The 19903-nt window shown below is 38.3% G+C and overlaps 1 protein-coding gene across 1 annotated transcript in view; it reads right to left on the bottom strand.

Annotated features, from left to right (window-relative positions):
- Positions 1-19903, bottom strand: part of LOC132109877 (dedicator of cytokinesis protein 2-like) — a 125754-nt gene that overhangs the window by 89459 nt on the left and 16392 nt on the right. The window contains exons 10-21 of the mRNA XM_059516274.1: positions 17647-17782; positions 17494-17569; positions 17103-17179; positions 16474-16724; positions 16276-16374; positions 14149-14221; positions 13558-13661; positions 12583-12769; positions 10836-10933; positions 10672-10761; positions 10275-10375; positions 9888-10022 (exon numbers count right to left, since the gene is read on the bottom strand). Of these exons, the coding sequence (XP_059372257.1) occupies positions 9888-10022; positions 10275-10375; positions 10672-10761; positions 10836-10933; positions 12583-12769; positions 13558-13661; positions 14149-14221; positions 16276-16374; positions 16474-16724; positions 17103-17179; positions 17494-17569; positions 17647-17782 (1427 nt within the window). The remainder of the gene's footprint in view (positions 1-9887; positions 10023-10274; positions 10376-10671; positions 10762-10835; positions 10934-12582; positions 12770-13557; positions 13662-14148; positions 14222-16275; positions 16375-16473; positions 16725-17102; positions 17180-17493; positions 17570-17646; positions 17783-19903) is intronic.

Raw genomic sequence — 19903 nt, 5'->3', positions numbered from 1 at the left:
AAAGAAAATCACTCACTGAAAATCACTCACTGCTCTTGACTGAATTACTTAGTTTTAACAGTCAAACCCAAAATTATTCAGACACCAGATATATTTTTTGATATATATAGCAAAACTGTAATAATGTGAGAAATGTTGAAGGTGTCTGAATAAAGTAGGTTTGATTGTATATTAAATTTTTACATTGAAGACTATCCAGTGCTATTTTACATGTAATTATTTGGTTTCTGTACCTTGACACATACAAACTTGAAAAAACTTAAACATTGTGTAAATAGCACAAATAAATAAAAATAAACGAACATACAAATTAAACAATTTCAAACAGGGCCCACTTTTTCCAAGCACTTTGTGATGCATTTTGGAAACAGGAGATGAGCCCCATTTCTAATGCACCACCTAGCTTGATAAACCCCTTCTCAAAGACTTACTGTTTGTCAATTTTATTTGGGTAACACACTGTTACAGGTTACGCTGCCGGAAGGAACACGGAGCCGAGGGATGAACAAAACAAGGCTTTATTATATCCAACATAGGCATTATCCAAACATGGATCACAGAGGAAGACACACGTAAGTAGCAAGTAAGGAGTAATTAGACCCGACAAAACAGAACTGAAAGGACAAGGCTTATGTACAAGGGATATTTGGAGAAACACAGGTGGATGGCATGACTAAATTAACAGGGACATGGAACACATGGGGAATAGAATAGACACACCTGGGAACGAATCAAACCAAATACGGAAGACAGAAACTGGGTCACAGGGGCAAAAACACACTAAATGAGTCCAGGTATGTAACAGTACTCCCCCCTCCCGGTAGGTGCGTCCTCGCACCGTAGAAACAACAGAGGGAGGCGTGGGTGGGAACTTGGGAGGAGGTTCCGGTGGAGGACAGACTCCCAGGAGGGGGCAAGCAGACAGGGACCACAGAGTAAGGAGCCAGGGAGGAGACGACGGAGGGAGGAGCCAGGGAGGAGACAGGAGCAGGAGGAGCCAGATGGTCCACCAGAGACCAGCCAGGACGGAGATCCATGGTGGAGTCGACGGCGGGAGGAGCCATGGTGAAGGAGGGGTCGACCACACCAGGGGGCCGACAGGCGGAGACTGCACCGGTGGATGAGGAGCCCAAGATGGAGCAGCACAGCCACAGAGCCAGGGTGACGTCAAGGGTCCGGAGGGCCTAGGTGGAGCAGAAGGCTCAGGCGACCAAGGCGGAGGCGGGGTCCTGGAGGACCGCTGTGGAGCCGGAGCGACCGAGGATGGAGGTGGAACCAGAGGGAAGGAGGAGCCTGACAGAGCCGGAGGGATGGAGTGACGAGGTGGAACCAGAGGAGTGGAGTCCCAAAGCGGTGGATAGTCGACGACTGACCAAGGTGGAGCCGGAGGGACGAGGGAGCCTGGTGGAGCAGGTGGGATGCCAGGCCACGGTGGAGACGAGGGAGCTAAGAGCCAAGGCGGAGCCGCTGGGTCGAAGGACCGAGGAGGAGTCCAGGGCTCGGAGGCTGGAGGCGGAGACAGGGCCTTAACGCGCCAAGGCGGAGCTGGAGACTGGTAGTCCAGCGGCGAACCATCGCGCCCAGATGGAGCGGACTGAGGGTGAGCTGCGGGACTGACTGGCACCAGCAGGGATGACGAGGAACTGGCTGGTCTTGGAGGAGGAGAGAGAGGAAGGATGGGAGGAAAGACAGGAGGATCAGGGCTGGACGGAACCAGCGGAAGTGGAGCAGAGGGACCGGCAGGTCCAGGAGGAGGTGGGAGAGGGAGGCCGGGAGGGAACACAGGAGACACAGAAGATTCAGAACTGGGCGGAACCAGCGTAGACACAGAAGATTCAGAGCTCGGTGGAACCAGCGGAGACACAGAAGATTCAGAGCTGGGCAGAACCAGCGGAGACACAGAAGATTCAGAGCTGGGCGGAACCAGCGGAGACACAGAAGATTCAGAGCTGGGCAGAACCAGCGGAGACACAGAAGATTCAGAGCTGGGCGGAACCAGCGGAGACACAGAAGATTCAGAGCTGGGCGGAACCAGCGGAGAAACATAAAATTCATTGCTGGGCGGAACCAGCGGAGAAACAGAAAACTCAGGGCTGGGCGGAACCAGCGGAGAAACAGAAAACTCAGGGCTGGGCGGAACCAGCGGACAAACAGAAAACTCAGGGCTGGGCGGAACCAGCGGAGAAACAGAAAATTCATGGCTGGGCGGAACCAGCGGAAATTGAGCATAGGAACTGACTGGAGGAGGTAGGATTGGGAGACTGAGAGGGTACACAGGGGGATTAGGGCTGGACGGAACCAGCGGAGAAACAGGAAAATTAGGGATTACCTCCATAGACCAGTCCAAATACGTTGCTCCATGTTTTTTCCCGAGATCGCATACAGCTCACCCTCAGTCGCAGGAGTGTGGGCAGGGCTTTTCTCCACGCCCTCGATCTCCACGAGGACTCCCACGATGCACGGTGTTGCCGGATAGCACACCTGGTCAGTCGCGCTCTCGAGATCCTGCTCCTTGTCACTGGATGGCTCGGGCTCTGCGGCTGCGGTGGGCTCTGGCTCCGTGTGGCGGGATGGTGGCTGGCTGGTCTCTGGGTCGGGAGTGGGACTGGCGAGATCCTCCATGGGGCAGACGGTGAGAGGTGACCCATTTCTCGCCAGAGTCCACTCCACGAATGCGGCGAATTCCTCCCGAAGACCATTTTCGGACAACAACGCTCTGCACTTGGAGTTCAGGCTGGTCTTATAGAAGGTGCAGAGTGTGTAGTCCAGGTAGCTGGTGGCATTTGCTAGCAGCAGAAACCGTCTGGTATGGTCCTCAAGGGAACGTCCTTCCTGCTCCAGCATAAGGAGGAGGAATTCGGGGCTATAGAGGGGATCCATCAACACACTACTGAAAGAAAAAGACTGAAAAAACGGAAAACAAAACGGAGGGAAAACATGCAGTTTTTAAACTTTATAGGTCGGTCTTATAGGTCTGTTACAGGTTACGCTGCCGGAAGGAACACGGAGCCGAGGGATAAACGAAACAAGGCTTTATTATATCCAACATAGGCATTATACAAACATGGATCACAGAGGAAGACACACGTAAGTAGCAAGTAAGTAGTAAGTAGACCCGACAAAACAGAACTGAAAGGACAAGGCTTATGTACAAGGGATAATTGGGGAAACACAGGTGGATGGCATGACTAAATTAACAGGGACATGGAACACATGGGGAATAGAATAGACACACCTGGGAACTAATCAAACCAAATACGGAAGACAGAAACTGGGTCACAGGGGCAAAAACACACTAAATTAGTCCAGGTATGTAACACACACATATTCTGAATGCCTTCGGCAGAATTCGAATGAGCCGTTTTAATCTAGATTAATCTAGATTAATCTAGATTCATTTCAAGATCACAGTGAGATTAATTTAGATTAATTTCAAGATCACAGTGAGATTAATCTAGATTAAAAAAATGTATCTATGCCCACCACTAATATATATATATATATATATATATATATATATATATATATAAAATAAGTTGCTCCTTTTTAACTTCTGTTAAAGGGATAGGTACTGTAAATTGTCAATTTATTCAAGATTCTCCAAATTCAGTCCTTGATTCAAATTTCTCTTAAGATTTATTGATTTGGTCTAAAGAGAGAAGAATTAATGATTATTTTAATTTGAAAACTTCATATAAAATAGCTACCAAAATAAATGTTGGTAACTACAGTTTGGCTAAAGCTATTGACTTATAGTAATGACTAAAAGTTGACAAAAATGCAATGACTTTTCGTCGACTAAAACTAGACTAAAACTATGAAAGACTCAAATTACTAAAATGTTACTAAGACTATTAAGCATTTTCATCTCAAGACTAAGACTAAGACTAAATCAAAAATGCCTGTCAAAATTAACACAGCACATGTGCAATGGGTGGGTTCAAACAAAAGTTGCTATCTTTTAAGTTTATGTTTATCACATCCAGATGTGAATACCTGTAAATAAAAGATGAAATGCTGATCTCTTGTCTCATATTCATCTTTTGATGTCAAACCCAAACTCAAGGAATAAAGGAATTGAACAGCCAAAAGTTTAAATTTTATTAATCATTAATTTTTTTTTAGATTTCAATTTGTTTGACAAAAAATAGAACAGGCATTCCCACATGAATATGCATAAAGAAACCTCACAGAAAAGGCATTTGAGACATATTTTCTGATATGATCCATAATACCATAAACACACAGCGTTAATGATGCATATACTGACTCTGAGATGTGCATTTCATAGAATCAGTAAACCTACCCTTCAACCTTAACAAAATAACTCATCAAATATCAGTTAAGATCACAAATGAACAACAATAAAATATTATATATTCATAAAACACAACACACACACACACACCAGAAAACTGCCGTAAGGGTTTTGGATGTTGCCCAAAGCTAAACACACACTCACACTCGCACACACACAGTGTGTTAATCCTGATGATGGGTATGAAATAAGAGGCATTAGAGCATAAGAACAACCACTCAAAGAGATAAAACATACACATAACACAGAGAACGTGACAACAACATTCCATGTATAATATGGACAGTTCTGATTCTAGATGCTGATTGGTCAACACAACATTCCAGCAGTGTGAAACACATAATTAACCGTAGCCAGATATTAACCCTCGTCATCACTAGATCTACTACTGCAGGGGTTCTCAAACGTTTTTGCAAGCCAAACCCCTGTAACCTAAAATAGTTAGTCATAGTATATGTAAGATTGTAAGTTAATATTTCAATAATTTAACAACACGTTTTCATGTTCAGTTCCCTGATGTAGGGTTATTAGCATTGACTAGAACTTCAACTATTTTTTAAATTTTGTTAATTGAAGTAAAACTGACAGTAATTAAAATATAAATATTAGATGATAAACAAACTAAATGAGAAATGTTGATTTAGCAACTAATTGAAATCATTTTATTTGAAGCACTTACATTACAGAACAACAACAACAACAAAATAATAATAATAATAATAATAATAATAATAATAAATGAAACCCAAATAGTAATATTTAATAATAACAGATAAAAATATTATTAAATACTATAATAGCCTTTAAATATTAATAAAATTACACTGCTCTGATGTTGGTTAATTGTCACATGGCATGCAGATAAACAAATCTGACATTTTATTTTGTTGATTTAAATTGGTTTGATTTAATTGTTAGCTTTTCCTCAACTCACAAACCCCAGTTTGAGAAACCTTGCATCAATTTGATTTAGAAAATGTTTCTAATGAACATTTTGATTCCTAAAACAGAGCTAATTTAATAATCTAGCTGATTTGATTTTTCAACACGCATTCAAAAAAATCACTGAAGCCGAAGAGCAAAAAAAGATACAATAATAATTGCTTTAGAACTAGAATGACTGTTATGAAGCATTTGATTTTTAAGCATTTAAAATCATCTTAGAAGACAGACAATATCCACAAATTGAGCTAAATAATAAATATTCCATGAACAATTTGAGGTAATTTTCCCATCCATTTCTTCTTTTCAGCTATTTAATATAAAGCATTTATTAAATTTCCAGAGCGTACCACGAACCGGCGTTTTCACACCCACATGGTCTCTTCTCTCTGGGAATATAACGTCTGTGGTTTAATCTGGATGTTTTAGAGAGTTATTTTAAAAGCGCAGAGCAGTGACGCTTTCCATCAAACTCCATTATCAGAGCGAAGCGCCTCCTGCCGGGACTGAATCCAGAGCGAAAACACTCCTGCTGAGAGCCTTCGGACTAATAAACACTGAAAAATGATCCGGCCATGATGGGGCTGCATTTCTACAGATGTTAGTATGCATCAGCGTACTGCAGAAAACGGACTGGTTAATATGAGCAAGAGCAAAAGAAAAAGAAAGAAAGCAGTCAAAGCCTTTGGCTTAGAAGTTAAGGCCAAATTTAAAAAAGAAAAAAAATAATCTTTTTTATGTTTGAAATATTTAAATATAAATGTAAACATTTTAATATAAAAACAAATATGCCACACACAATGCAAAGTGTTAGATTTGTCTTAATACCATTTCTTACTCAACTCATTAATTTGATCAGACTGACAGAAGTTAAATTAATATATAAAAAAACACAAAATAAAAAATTTCTGATATTATAACTGGACACCACTTGCTGAATTAAATGCAATGAGTACATTTTACAATTTAGTTAGTATACAACTGTTTGAAATGTTACATACTGCATACTAAACTCTGCATTTTTAGAGATGTCAGCATGCATTGGCATATAGCAATAAAAAGACTAGTTAATATGATTAATATGAGAACAAAAGAAATAATCATATTTTAAGCCACATTTTAAGAATAAATTAAAAAAATAATATTTAAATATAATTAAAATATATTTTTATAATTATATATTATATAATAAATTATCTTTAAAAATATTATGTATGTAAAATGTAGTGTGTAATTAAAGCGTTTATAGTGATCATATGCTGTTTGCAGTAAGACTGATCTCTCTCTCTCTCTTGTTGGTCATTAGTGCAACCACACACACACACACACTCATTAAGATTTGTTTAGCAGCTGTTTTGGCATAAATGACTATTAGGCAAATTAATGATGCAATCAGCTGCTACACAAACTTGACTGAACACACTGTACAACACACACACACACACACACACGCCGTTTGGGAACGGCAGATGCATCTAGCGTCACATTTAGAATGTAGCTGTATTGAAAAACATGGAAAAACATTCAAAACACAGCAGAAGTACACAAAGGACACTATACCGAGCATTAGAGTAAATTACTACTGTGCTTCAACAGTCAGTTTTCTCCATCAGCTCAACTAACTTGGCAGTGGAGTAACAAACTAAAGAGAATCTTGCTTAGCAAGTTAGTTTAAGTTAGTTAAACAGCTGAAATGATTATATTAGCTACACACTTTGAAGGAATAGTTCATCCAAAAATATTAGTTTGCTGAAATGTACTCAACCTCAGGCCATTCAAGATATAGATAAGTCCATCACTTGTTCACAATGTCTTGTGAAGAGAAATGCTGTGTGTTTGTAAGAGACAAATCTATCATTAAGACATTTTTCATCTCAAACTGTCACTTCTGGGCGAAAAGCATTCCATAATCCACAATTTTGCTTTCTCCAGAGAAAAAGTCCATCCCTGTTGTCGTCTCACATCAAAATTCACCCATATATTTGCTTAGAACCATTTTTCACCAGCCAATACTGTTTTTACAGTATATGTGCATATTTCTCACCTAATTCAGACCAGACAACTTTTTCTCTGGAGAAATAAATATTATAAAATATTTCTATAATAAGACGACCCATTTTAGCCAGAAACAATAACAGTTTAAGTTAAAAACATCTTAACAATAGATTTGTTTTTTACAAACATGCAGTTTTTCACTTCTTAAGATGTTAATTGATGGACTGGAATTGTGTGGATTACTAGTTTATCAGCTTTTTGGACTCTCGTTCTGACTGCACCCATTCACTGCATTGGTGAGCAACTGGATCCATTGCTGAGCAAGTGTTGTGATTCTACATTTCTCCAAATCTTTTGAAGAAAAAAGCTCATCTGCATATTTAATGGCCTGAGGGTAAGTACATTCTCAGTAAATTTTAATTTAAGTAAATAAGGGGATGCACACTTTGCCAAGCAATGGTGTCTGTGTGTGTGTGTTTGCATACTTGAGTATGAAACTGTCAGAGGAACAGCACTGGCAGTGTGACTGAGCATCAGCTACAGTCTGTGTTTCTGCAGTGCCGCTCAATGACTGCATCCGGGGGCCCCACAGGCAGAGTCATAAATCACATATAGACACAGGCCCTTAATGACCGTCAGGCAGCGCTGTTACACTTCTTGACAAAACGGTGCAGACAGAACATGCTGCAGGTGGCCGGAGGACATGTGACCCTGTCAAAAACCCTAAAAAATTACTGTTCCACCTTAAAAACATCCGCTTGAATCACAGCCCAAAGCATCTGGGCTTTTATTTCCTTGTGTTTTGTTTTGTTTTCAGCCCACGTTCAGATGAATGAACCATCACAGACTCCAGCAGTGCCCAGAAAAGAGTACTAGTGTACAACTCAATTCGTTCATATTGTTTTTTTTTTGTGGTTTTTAGAACATGCCCATTTCATATTTTCAGCCAAATTCAAGAGAGAGAGAAAAAAAAACAAATGTTTTGCATTAAAAATAAAATAAACACTGTGTGTATCCCACAGTTCAGTGCATTAGATTCAGCCTTCCAGAGTATCAGCAATTAAAACATCAAATGTAACTGGCTCTTTTAATTGAACGGTCAGAAAAGAATGAAAAATGCTAATAAAAATGCATAATCAATAATAAAATCAGGGGTTCAAGCAAAAAAAAATCTGAGCCTGAATTTTTTTCCAAGGGATGGGGCAGGGCAGCACATTGATATCACAATGACTGTGGCAACTTTAACATTTAAAAAGGATACTATGGCAAAGTTATCGCTTTCATTATTCAAACTTAATTTTTTTTTCATAAATGAAATGATATGACTGACCTGAAGAATGAAAGCCAAATCATACATTTGGAAAATTATAAGCTATATCACTGCTTATCAACACTAGGGATGTGACAATACACTCGTGCTCACGAGATGAGACAAAATACAGATATTTGGTTCAATAGAACGTGACAATATTTAAGTAGAAATTTTTAATGATTCAACAACACTGTTAAAATACATAATGCAATATGCCTATACATTATATGAACATAACCAACTTAAGTACATTATGTATTATAACAAATACCTGCAGAGTGCAGCAACGGTGATGTTTTACTTTACAGTGTAGTACAATAGGTTCATGTATAGGTTCATGTATTCTCCTGTGTTGGCACCAAGAGATCATGTGTGAACAGGACCCTTTAAAAAATCCTGGTAAATTTGTTCTGGCAATCATATCGTTCTTATGGAGATGACGTGATTGTTCTGAGCTGTTTACAAACCACCACTGCTTTGTAATTATTTTTTTTTTCTATGTAAATATGCGCTAGATGGACGTCTTTGACATTTTTTTAAATGTAAGACTATTTATTTACGCATCCAAATGCCTCATGCCGGAGATGTGGCACAGAGCGGGAGAACTTTAAGCCCTGTAAAATGTATTTAAAAAGCAAAATAACAATGCAAAAATTGCATAGTAAATTCTGAGATAATAAGTGAATGCCACTCTCACGTGACAATGTAGTTAGTATACACTACCATTCAAAAGTTTGGGGTAGGTAAGTTCTTGTTGTTGTTGTTGCTTAAAGATGTCCTTTTTTGAACGACTGTTTCCACAAAAAATATGAAGCAACATAAAGTCCTAGTTCTTTCATGAAACTCTAGATGACGCAGGCTGATGGGTTCTAAACGTAACTGATGATATTCACAGCATTAAATGACTTGGCACAAGCACTTTGTTATTGCTCTTTTGTAAGTTAAAAAGCATAAATGCTAAATACATAGATGTAAACATCTTACGACCCCAAACATTTGGTGGTATAAACTGTTTAAAATGTTTCTTGTTAAATACTACATACTATTAGACATTATTTAAAAAATATATGGTAGGCACTATAATATGAACTGCACATACTGCAGTTTGCAAGTATTCTGAACACAACCAACATGTGCAATGAGCAGTCCATGAAAAAACTGACCAATCAAATGATTGACCCAAAAGTCACATGATAAAACATCTCTTTCCTATGGCAGGTTTTCATATTTTAGTTTTTCAGGGGGTCTGTGCGCCTCATTTGGTGATTCTCATTTCTTGATTCTCATTTCTTGATTTCAGAATCAAAAACACAAACTTACTGAGAGTAGAGCATTCGGGAGCGGACGATGAATTTGAAGATGTACTCAAGGGCTTTGAGGGTCCTTAGAATGGGTTCACAAGCCTCACCTCGGCTGGAAACGTCTAGATAAGTCTTCAGCACGGACATCAGCTTCCTACAGCACAGAGAACAAGAGAGAGTTTGTGTGTGTAGTTCTCTAAATAACTTAAACTACAAAATCTAAACAAAGCTTGTTTCTAGACTGCACGCACAAATCAACTAGGATAACTAGTAACAGGCCAAATTATGTCTCTATGATGTGACCTGGGTCTTTTAATTCACTCCTGTTTCTGTTGATTTGAGACTCACACACACAAACATCCTGCCATCTAGTGTTGAGAAGCACAATGAAAAGTATTTGACCTACTTGTAAGCCAGGGTGGCACTGAAGTGTTGTTTGATATAGGCCTCCAGCACAGTGTTGAAATGCTGAAACTTTCGGTCGGCAATCAGACCGATAATATAGATCTGTAAGAGACATTATTGATAACATTGGTTCTCAACAATGAGCATGGGATAAATCTGCTGATGCATTGCAAAATTACCCTGCAAACACAAATTACTGGAAAAGTCATGTAAATTACGTGCAAGACAAACATTCATTTTTCTTGAAGCTTTTGGAATTAGGTAATTATATCTTTCCACTCCACAAAAGGTTCTTTAGATTTTTTAAATGCTCTTCACACTAAAGGAACCAAGCATTTCTGCAAAAACAACCCTTTGCAGCATTTATTTTTAAGACTGTAGAAATGTATGTTGCTTACCAAAGCATCAAAAACCAAAATATCATAGTCATCAGTCTGTGAATGTTCCATCATAATGTTGAAAAGGGCATCCAAGGTGTCCTGCAGGAACTACACACACACACATGTAAACAAAAGTGAATACTGAACTAAAGATGCTCATGTGTAATTTCAGTGCAACACACCTTCACGACCTCCTCTCCGTCAATGAGTTTAAGCTCCTGTAGGTTTTGTTTCAGCATCTCAGGACGAGTTCTCCACTTCAGCAGACCCAATAAACCCACTGAGAGATGGAGAGACAGAGACAGTGCGTCCTCAAATGACTCTTAATTACCATGCATTCATGAATCGGTTTATTTCACGTTCAGCACTGAATATGTCCAGGTGTATGGTTGGGGGTTGGGGGTTGGTTAGGGTTGCATTTTGATGGATGTTTCCGGAAGATTCATTAGCGTGATTAACGTGCTTTCTTAAGAACAGCTGTTACACCACACCTGCGTCTGTGTGTGTGTGTCCTTAAAGGGATACTCCACCCCAAAACGAACGTTTTGTCATTAATCACTTACCCCCATGTCGTTCCTAACCCGTAAAAGCTTTGATCGTCTTCGGAACACAATTTAAGATATTTTGGATGAAAACTGGGATGCTTGTGACTGTCCCATAGACTGCCAAGTAACATTTGCCAAGCCTCCCGGGTTTCATCCAAAATACCTTAAATTGTGTTCCAAAGACGAACAAAGCTTTAACAGGTTTGCAAACAACATGGGGTAAGTGATTAATGACAAAATGTTCGTTTTGGGGCAGAGTATCCCTTCAAAGGGGCTTATAAAAGTCATTTAACAATACCAAACACACATACAAATACATAAACACTACTGTACTGTATATTTCTGATACATACATTTCAAGTAAAACCTATTAGTGTAATTGTAGAAACGTCCTCCTCTAGCGTTTGTTTCGCTATAGTGAATTTTATAAATGAAACATAATAGCTTTGATATTTCAAGATGAACACTTAATGGTCTGGAGAGACTAAGCTTTACCTGATTATCCAGACATGATATTTTAGATAAATCAGCGAGTATCAAATATGATCATCAGGCTTTTGATCTCTCAATTGTCATTGTATTGCATTGTATTACATGTTTTGACTATTAAACTAACTGTGATCTTTCTAAGATATATATATATATATATATATATATATATATATATATATATATATATATATATATATATATATATATATATGATATAGGGTGACAACTGAGAATTAAACAATTTTATGCAGATATCTTCATATACTTTTATAAAAAACTAATTGATGTACATTACAATCAGAATTTCATACTTTTTGTTCATATAAATATCAGCATCTGCAGCAAATTGCAATTTTTCTCAGATAAGGTCTCTGAATAAAACTGAGTAGTTTATTTCCCCTCCATATTCTCACTGACTATATGAACCATAAAAGCCTGATTTATCAAATATTATACTCAACAAAAAACATGAATTTTTTTTTTAGATATTTCATATTTCAGGCTTTAGAGGGTTAAAATATTAATATTTAAATTGACTGCATTTACTTTCTTAACAACAACACATTGCTGTTTTCACTGTGAGTCTGCAGACGTTATGCTAAGAGATTTTGTTATGCTATCTTTCATCAGAATGTAATAACCTGCTTTCCCTCTGAAATGACTTTCCTTTTCAGCTGATGTCATCAAGACCTCTTATTTTTCAAGCTCCTGTCACGAAGAAACAATTTTCACCACCTGATGTATAAAATGTCAGCCTACATTTCGTTCCTCTCTGAATACCCTTTCTCACATGGAAATTCATCGCATTACTGAAGTGAAATGGACTGTGAATGTCGTTTCTTTTGACTATAAAAGCTACGAGACTTGTTTCCTGTTCCCCCGGCACACACACCGTTCTGCGTGAGTTTGGTGGAGCAGACGAGTGTTGCGATGGTCAACGTGTCTCTGGAGCTGACGGACAGGCCGCCCACACTGCTGGAGCTGCGCATCAGGGTCGCCGCCTTGTGGCTGTCAGAGTGACTGCGCTCGGACGGCAGGGACAGGTACGAGCTGACTTCCTCCATGCGCTTACTGTCACCCTACAGAAAGAAGGAAAACACATGCAGTCCATTTCTGTTTGAGAATGTGTCAATTAAAAAAGACAAACAAATACTAAGAAAACCATTTTGCAGTGTATGGAAGACTTTTGTATTTGGGTAGTTCGTAACTTAATTTTGCCAGAATTTTTGGTAATACATTTTGTTGTTGGGACACTTAAAGGTATTCTCTCCTAAATTAACATGCATAACATTAATAAGGCCATCAACATTCGCTCTGAGATAAATTTCTGCTTTCCAGAAATGAATGCTAATAACTATGAAAGTTCTAGAGTCAAAATAGAAAACAATAAACTAAACCTCTTAAAAATGTTATGAAAAATTCTATAATGATTTCTAGCTACTTTAAACACTTGGGCAAATTACAGCTCTACAAAACAGACGATGAGCGTAAAAATAGCTCGAGCAAAAAATCAAGATGACTGACATTGTCTTATTTTCATTTGTTTTCCGGACAACTGTCATTTTGATTGAATAAGCAGGGTTCCCAAGGTCTTAGAAGAATGACAAGTCATGCAAAATCATAAAGAGTGTAAACCGGTACCTTTAAGATTTCAGTGTGTAAATGACTTATGAAGGGCAAACATCTACATAGCAGTTGTAAATGCTAAATGAGCGTTTTCACTTTTAATTTAATTCTGACTCACAGACGTCACATTTTTTAATCTCCTTACTATCTTTTTACCTAAAAAAAACCCATGTAAAAATATTACTAAATCAATTCCACCCATTTTGGGATTTATTGTGCATGTACAGTATGTGTTTCTGACCTTAAAGACAGTGAGCTCATGTATGCCATCTCTCAGAACGGTCCCGTCTTCCTTCATTAGACGCACAAACGCCATCGCAAAGTTCTTTTCACTCTTGTCCTTCGCTGCATAACACAAATTACACATTTATTCATATCTAAATTCATTTCCAGTACCATTAACCATTATAGTTGGTAGTATATGACAGATTCGATATTCAGAATCTAAAATAGAGTCCTACATGCTACAATTCAATAGCTAACATAAAATAAAAACACTGATGACCCAAACCTCGTTTCTAGAATGAGGATTTAGAAACAAATAATTTGCTTTTCAATCCACGAAACTCTGGATCCAATTTTAGTTTAATTTTTGAGATCGGGCCAGAATCCCAATTTGCATGCATCTACTATGCACTGCAAAACTGCTGACCATTAAGTATATACTTTTGAATATGTGGCAAGACAGTTCAGAGGTATTGGGACATGCTAACGAGTTTGAAATTTAAAATTATGACTTGATGTCACATTATTTGATGTCTTCACATATAAAAAAAAAAAAAAAAAAACTGTACTTCATGACTGCAGGAGACACCAAAGCTGTTAAACTTACACTCCTGTGAGGATCGATGACGGAACATGAAGCGCAGATGGATTCTGGGCATCTCCTCCAGAGGAATCGCCACCTACAGGCCGGAGAAAAACATAACTACATACAGACTGAAATTGATCTGCTTTCAAAATGTATGTTTGTGGTCTAATTGCTCCCTTCCAAATCACCTGACTCCATAAATGTATAAGAGATGGATAAAAAACATGCAATATGTTGGAAGAAAAAATGAGCTGTTAATGCTGTTTGACATGCACAAACACACAGAAGGGGTGCTCAAGCAGCTTTTTCATTTGGCCTCTGACTGGATAAGTGGCCTTTTTACAAGACAATTATTTTTTTCTTTTTCTTTTAGATTTCAGTTTGGCCCATTGCATCAGCTCTTAAAGCGTTTGCCCCAAAACTGACACAACACAGAGTGGAGATTTCTTCTTGAATAAGTAATTATTTTTTAAATGAATCAGGTGAGTTAATGATTCAATGAATGATAAAGACAGTGGTTACTTGCTTTGTTCATTAATTAATCAGTCACTTGCATTTAATAGCATATAGGCTATATATATATATATATATATATATATATTCTCATTCAAAGAGTTTTCTTTATTTTCATGACTATGAAAATTGTAGAGTCACACTGAAGGCATCAAGGGCTATTTGACCAAGAAGGAGAGTGATGGGGTGCTGCGCCAGATGACCTGGCCTCCACAGTCACCGGACCTGAACCCAATCGAGATGGTTTAGGGGTGAGCTGGACCGCAGACAGAAGGCAAAAGGGCAAACAAGTGCTAAGCATCTCTCAGGGAACTCCTTCAAGACTGTTGGAAGACCATTTCAGGTGACTACCTCTTGAAGCTCATCAAGAGAATGCCAAGAGTGTGCAAAGCAGTAATCAAAGCAAAAGGTGGCTACTTTGAAGAACCTAGAATATGACATTTGTTTCACACTTTTTTGTTATGTATATAATCCCATATATAATTCCACATGTGTTAATTCATTGGTTTTTTTTTTTTTTTTTATAGATTTTATCTATTGTAAGTCGCTTTGAATGAAAGCGTCTGTCTGCCAAATGATTATGTAAATATTATGGGTGGAACAGTTCAACTTTTTCACAGTTCGGTTTGTTTCACGGTTTTAGAGTCACGGTTTCGGTACCGTTGTATGTGCAATGTTTATGGGAAAACTATACTTTCAAAAAAACATATATATATTATCATATTATTAAGAATATTCAAACTACAAGCAACAGAACAAATAAATACAATAGAGTAAAGATACAAATAAAATAAACTGACTTTCAGGGGTTTTTTTTTGGTAGGTCTTGCATTAGTTTTTAGGTACAGAAATTAAAGTAATAAAATGTAAAACAGCATTGCATTTTGGACTATAAATTAAAGATAATTCTTTATTAAAGTAAAAAAAGCTTTTTAATGAAGAGCAGTGAGTGATTTCTTTGCTGTTGTTGTTCGATTAATACAAAGACTCACTTTAAAAGAATGCACGGATACAGTGTTCGTATTAGTATTGAACAAGAGTGAATGATTTGTAGAGCTTTTTTTCATCGCTGATGTTGTAATGTCTGGGAATCCAGAATGCGCTTCCATCAACAGAAACATATATTATTTGAACCCTGTTTGTTTTACGTGTTATTTATAGTAAACCATATTACAGATGCTTTGTCAGATTTAAGTTTAACAGCGGTCCCAGCGCGCGTGTTTTTTTCAGTGAACCGTCCCATCCCTAGTAAATATAAATGTAATTCTGACTGACCTGCTCCCTTACTGGCGAACATGGCTGGGATTTTGCAGCAACTTGCTGCGTCTGTGGCCAGGGCTTTTCTCCTTTCCATCTCTGCTCCTCCTTTGCGTTTACGCTCCATTTTTTGCGCGATTTTCTAAGATAAAGCCTGCCTCTGGATATAGCCAATTAGGCAGTGCTTCGCTGATGTTTGGTCATGTGGTGGTGTCATTTTCACTCCGCGATCGCCTGATTCGTACTTTCATAAGTCCGTCAATTAATTCGCAGTTGCATACCAGCCTATTGCACGTCAGCCTGATCAACTACACAGCGGCAGCCGGCAGGCCAGAATGACCGTCAGGCCACCGGGAAATGTCTCACTTCTCTTCTTACCTTAAAAGTTTCCATCCAGCGAGGTTGTTTGATCTGGTAGTAAATGACTGATCTATATTCATTTACAGGCCGATCTCCAGCTCCCAGACAGATTGAGTTCTACCCAATAATACAAGACAGCTGTCAATCAACACAGAAAAACCCCACCGCAATCAGAACAGGCTGACCTTTGACCTCACGGTCAGAGGTCACACTCACCGACACGATCTTCCCCTCCTCGTCACACACCAGCATAATGACCTCCACGTTCTTCTGTGTGGTTTTGTTGTACTTGTCGAAGTCTCCGGAGTGCAGGGTGAGGTAGATGTCGTTACGGATGTCGCCCGGCATGATGATCTCAGGAAAACCCAGTTTTCGCGCAACAACGGTGCTCCGGTCCACTAGGTGGGGATATTCTTTTCGGATCTGGACGATGTCGCCCACTAGAGCTTTCATGGTGACCCACAGACCTTACACGGTTTTTAAAGTTATATATTAGTTTCACAATCAGTACCATGACATAAATACATGGAATCTTTCTACAGTAAAACTGCTACAGTGATTTCAAAATATTCTTTAGAGAAAGCGTATGATTTATAGCAGGTGCTTATGATGGATGAATGAGGTAGAATAAAATCAATTAATGTTTAATTGTTTTTCTTCATCCTTTCCCCTCGTCTCAATCTCTCATGTCTGTTTTAATGACAGTCATAAAGCTCATCCGCTCTCATCACTCAATCTATTGTGTCTATGTGTGTGAGTGTGGGCAGACGGGATTATGGGTCCAGTGAGTATTAAAGCATTAGCAGAGGGAGCGGTGATGCTGAGATAACAGCACTGAGACATACCTTGACCTCCGCTGTCGCCTCGCGATGTCGTCACTTTGTTAAGGAGAGTGTGAAGAAAATCATTCTCAGCTATAACCCTATAAACACACACAAGAAAAAACTTTCCAAACTTTTGGTCTGTACTGTATATATATATATATATATATATATATATATATATATATACATACATACACACATTATAGATGTATGTGTATTGTGTATACTTATGTATATATAACTACACACACAGTATATATTTTGATATTATAGTACTAAATTACAGTATATATTGTCTCTCTCTCTCTCTCTCTCTCTCTATATATATATATATATATATAAATTTTTTTTTTTACTATTTCTTTATTTCTTTAAGATGGATGAACAAAACACAAGGAGAGTAAAAACCTACGGATGAAATGGAATGAAATATTGCTTCTCTTCGTCACATTCTGTCTTTCCTTTGATGATGTCGCTGATGTCCATCACTGCCAACAGACACAGATATATCAGCTGTGTGTATTCTACATGCAGATCAACTGAGAACATTGACCCTGATATTTACCAGCGACACCAAACGGCCTCCGCAGACCCATCGTACATTTCTTATGATTAGTATCTTTCAGATCCATACGGCCCACACGCACAATCTGACAGATCAGATAGATCTTCTCTCTGCCAAGGTCTTTATTCCCTAGATCCTTAGAGAGAAAGAAAGTGAGAGGGAGGAAAAAAGCCATTTTAAAGGGTCTTTCAATCCTTGGGACATCAAAAAATGTCTAATCACCACAAAAAGTCACCCAAAAAAATTCATGCTTTGGTAAATCATAATTATGAGATTAAAAAAAGTTGTCGTTATGAGATATTAGTCAAATTACAGCATGAAACAAGATAAAATAACAATTATTAGATAAAATATCATAGATATGTACGTGGTGGAAAAAAATTAGAGTGAGTGAAAAAATTTGGGGTGGAAGGAAAAAATATTTTCCCGATTTTTTTGTTGTTGTGAGAAACGTTGCATTCCCATGAAAAACTTTTGCGTTCTCTCACAAAACATTTGCATTCCCTCAAAACTTTGAGCTACCCTTTAAGAAATCTGACGTCAGCTTCTTATTCTTATAACAATCATGTATTTATTTAGTAACATATTTTATCTGTCATAAGTATTGTTTTGAGAGCTTAGCTCCACGTAGCCTATGTCAAAAAAATATAATAATGTTTTTTGTTCGGGAGCTTTTATAAAAATATAGAAATTTTCATTCTCTCTAAATGTGATGTGTAACGTTATATACAGTAGGCTACTGTGACTACAAATAAACAGAAACAGACTCAGCTGAATAAGCAGGCTGTTCATTACACTTTATTTCTGTGACTAATTTTTGATCCTGATAATTTAATTCATTATGATCACCTTATTATAGTAAAACTATAATATAATAAAAAAAAATATTTAAAGGGATGGTTCACTTTGAAATTAAGTTTTGATAAGTTTTAGCTTACCTCAAGGGCATCCAAGATGTAGGTTTCTTTGTTTCCGCAGTATTTCCCATTTTAATATTTTTAGGTCAAACCATTCTTGTCTGTGACTCATATAATGCAGGTCTATGGTCACCACCTCAAAGAGCATGCACAGAGAGTCCAAATTAAACAATTCCCCATCGTAAGAACACATTGATGACCTAAGACACGAAATGAGCGGTTTGTGTAAGAAAACGAACAGTATTTATATCGTTTTTACCTCTTGTACACAACCACATCCAACTGATCTGAGTGCGCGAGTGCTTCCTGATGTGACGTGCGCGCGCTCTTGCTGTCTGCGCAAGCACGGAAAGTAGCGGAAGTGATCTCTGGCGCATGAACGTCACTCATTGTTTACACTCACTGTCTATGGTTTACACAGATATTTCGGAAGTGTTACCTTTCACTGTGAAGATCTAAACATATTTAAACGTACAGGAAATTGCAATGGAAGACGATTTCAATATATCCATAGACAACGTTTAATTTTTTTCACAACCATATTTATTTGAACCAGAATACACAGATCAAGTACTCAGGAGGAATACACTGCAGCAGCACGTCTTCAAGCCTCAGAGACAGAGATCTCTTCAAAATTGGTGGTGTTTTAGTAGCAAGTGTTGTGAGATGCCAACAGAAGTGGAGAGCATATGTTGTCACGAATGGAACTACAAGACGACGACAAGGACATTGACAGTATCGCATCACACACCTGCCTGAGTGAAGATCCTGAGTTTTCTCCGCTGTTGAGACGCAGCGTTTTGCACGTTGTGTTTAGTTTGCCACGTATAAACTGGAGGCAACGTCCAATGCCAGAGGGACCCAATGGCACGCTGTCAATAGAGTGAGTAATGTGTTGTATTTTTATTATAATCGCAACGATTATAGGGTGCATTATAAACAAATTAATTAATTACAATTACTGCATTATATTTCAGACAGTGCAGATTGGTGGTGTATCGTGTGGTAAACAGTAAACAATGAGTGACGTGCATGCGCCAGAGATCACTTCCGGTGCTTTCCGACGCTTGCGCAGATAGCCAGAGCGCGCACACGTTACATCAGGAAGCACTCACGCACTCAGATCAGTTGGATGTGGTTGTATACAAAAGGTAAAAACGATATAAATACTGTTCGTTTTCTTACACAAACCGGTCGTTTCATGTCTTAGGTCATCAATGTGTACTTACGATAGGAAATTGTTTAATTTGGACTCCTCTGTGCATGCTCTTTGAGGTGGTGACCATAGACCTCCATTATGTGAGTCACAGACAAGAACGGTTTGACCTAAAAATATCAAA

This window comes from Carassius carassius, chromosome 29, assembly GCF_963082965.1.
Source record: "Carassius carassius chromosome 29, fCarCar2.1, whole genome shotgun sequence".
Lineage (NCBI taxonomy): Eukaryota > Metazoa > Chordata > Actinopteri > Cypriniformes > Cyprinidae > Carassius > Carassius carassius.
The sequence above is the reverse complement of the archived record's forward strand: the minus strand, read 5'-3'. Positions and strand labels throughout refer to the sequence as shown.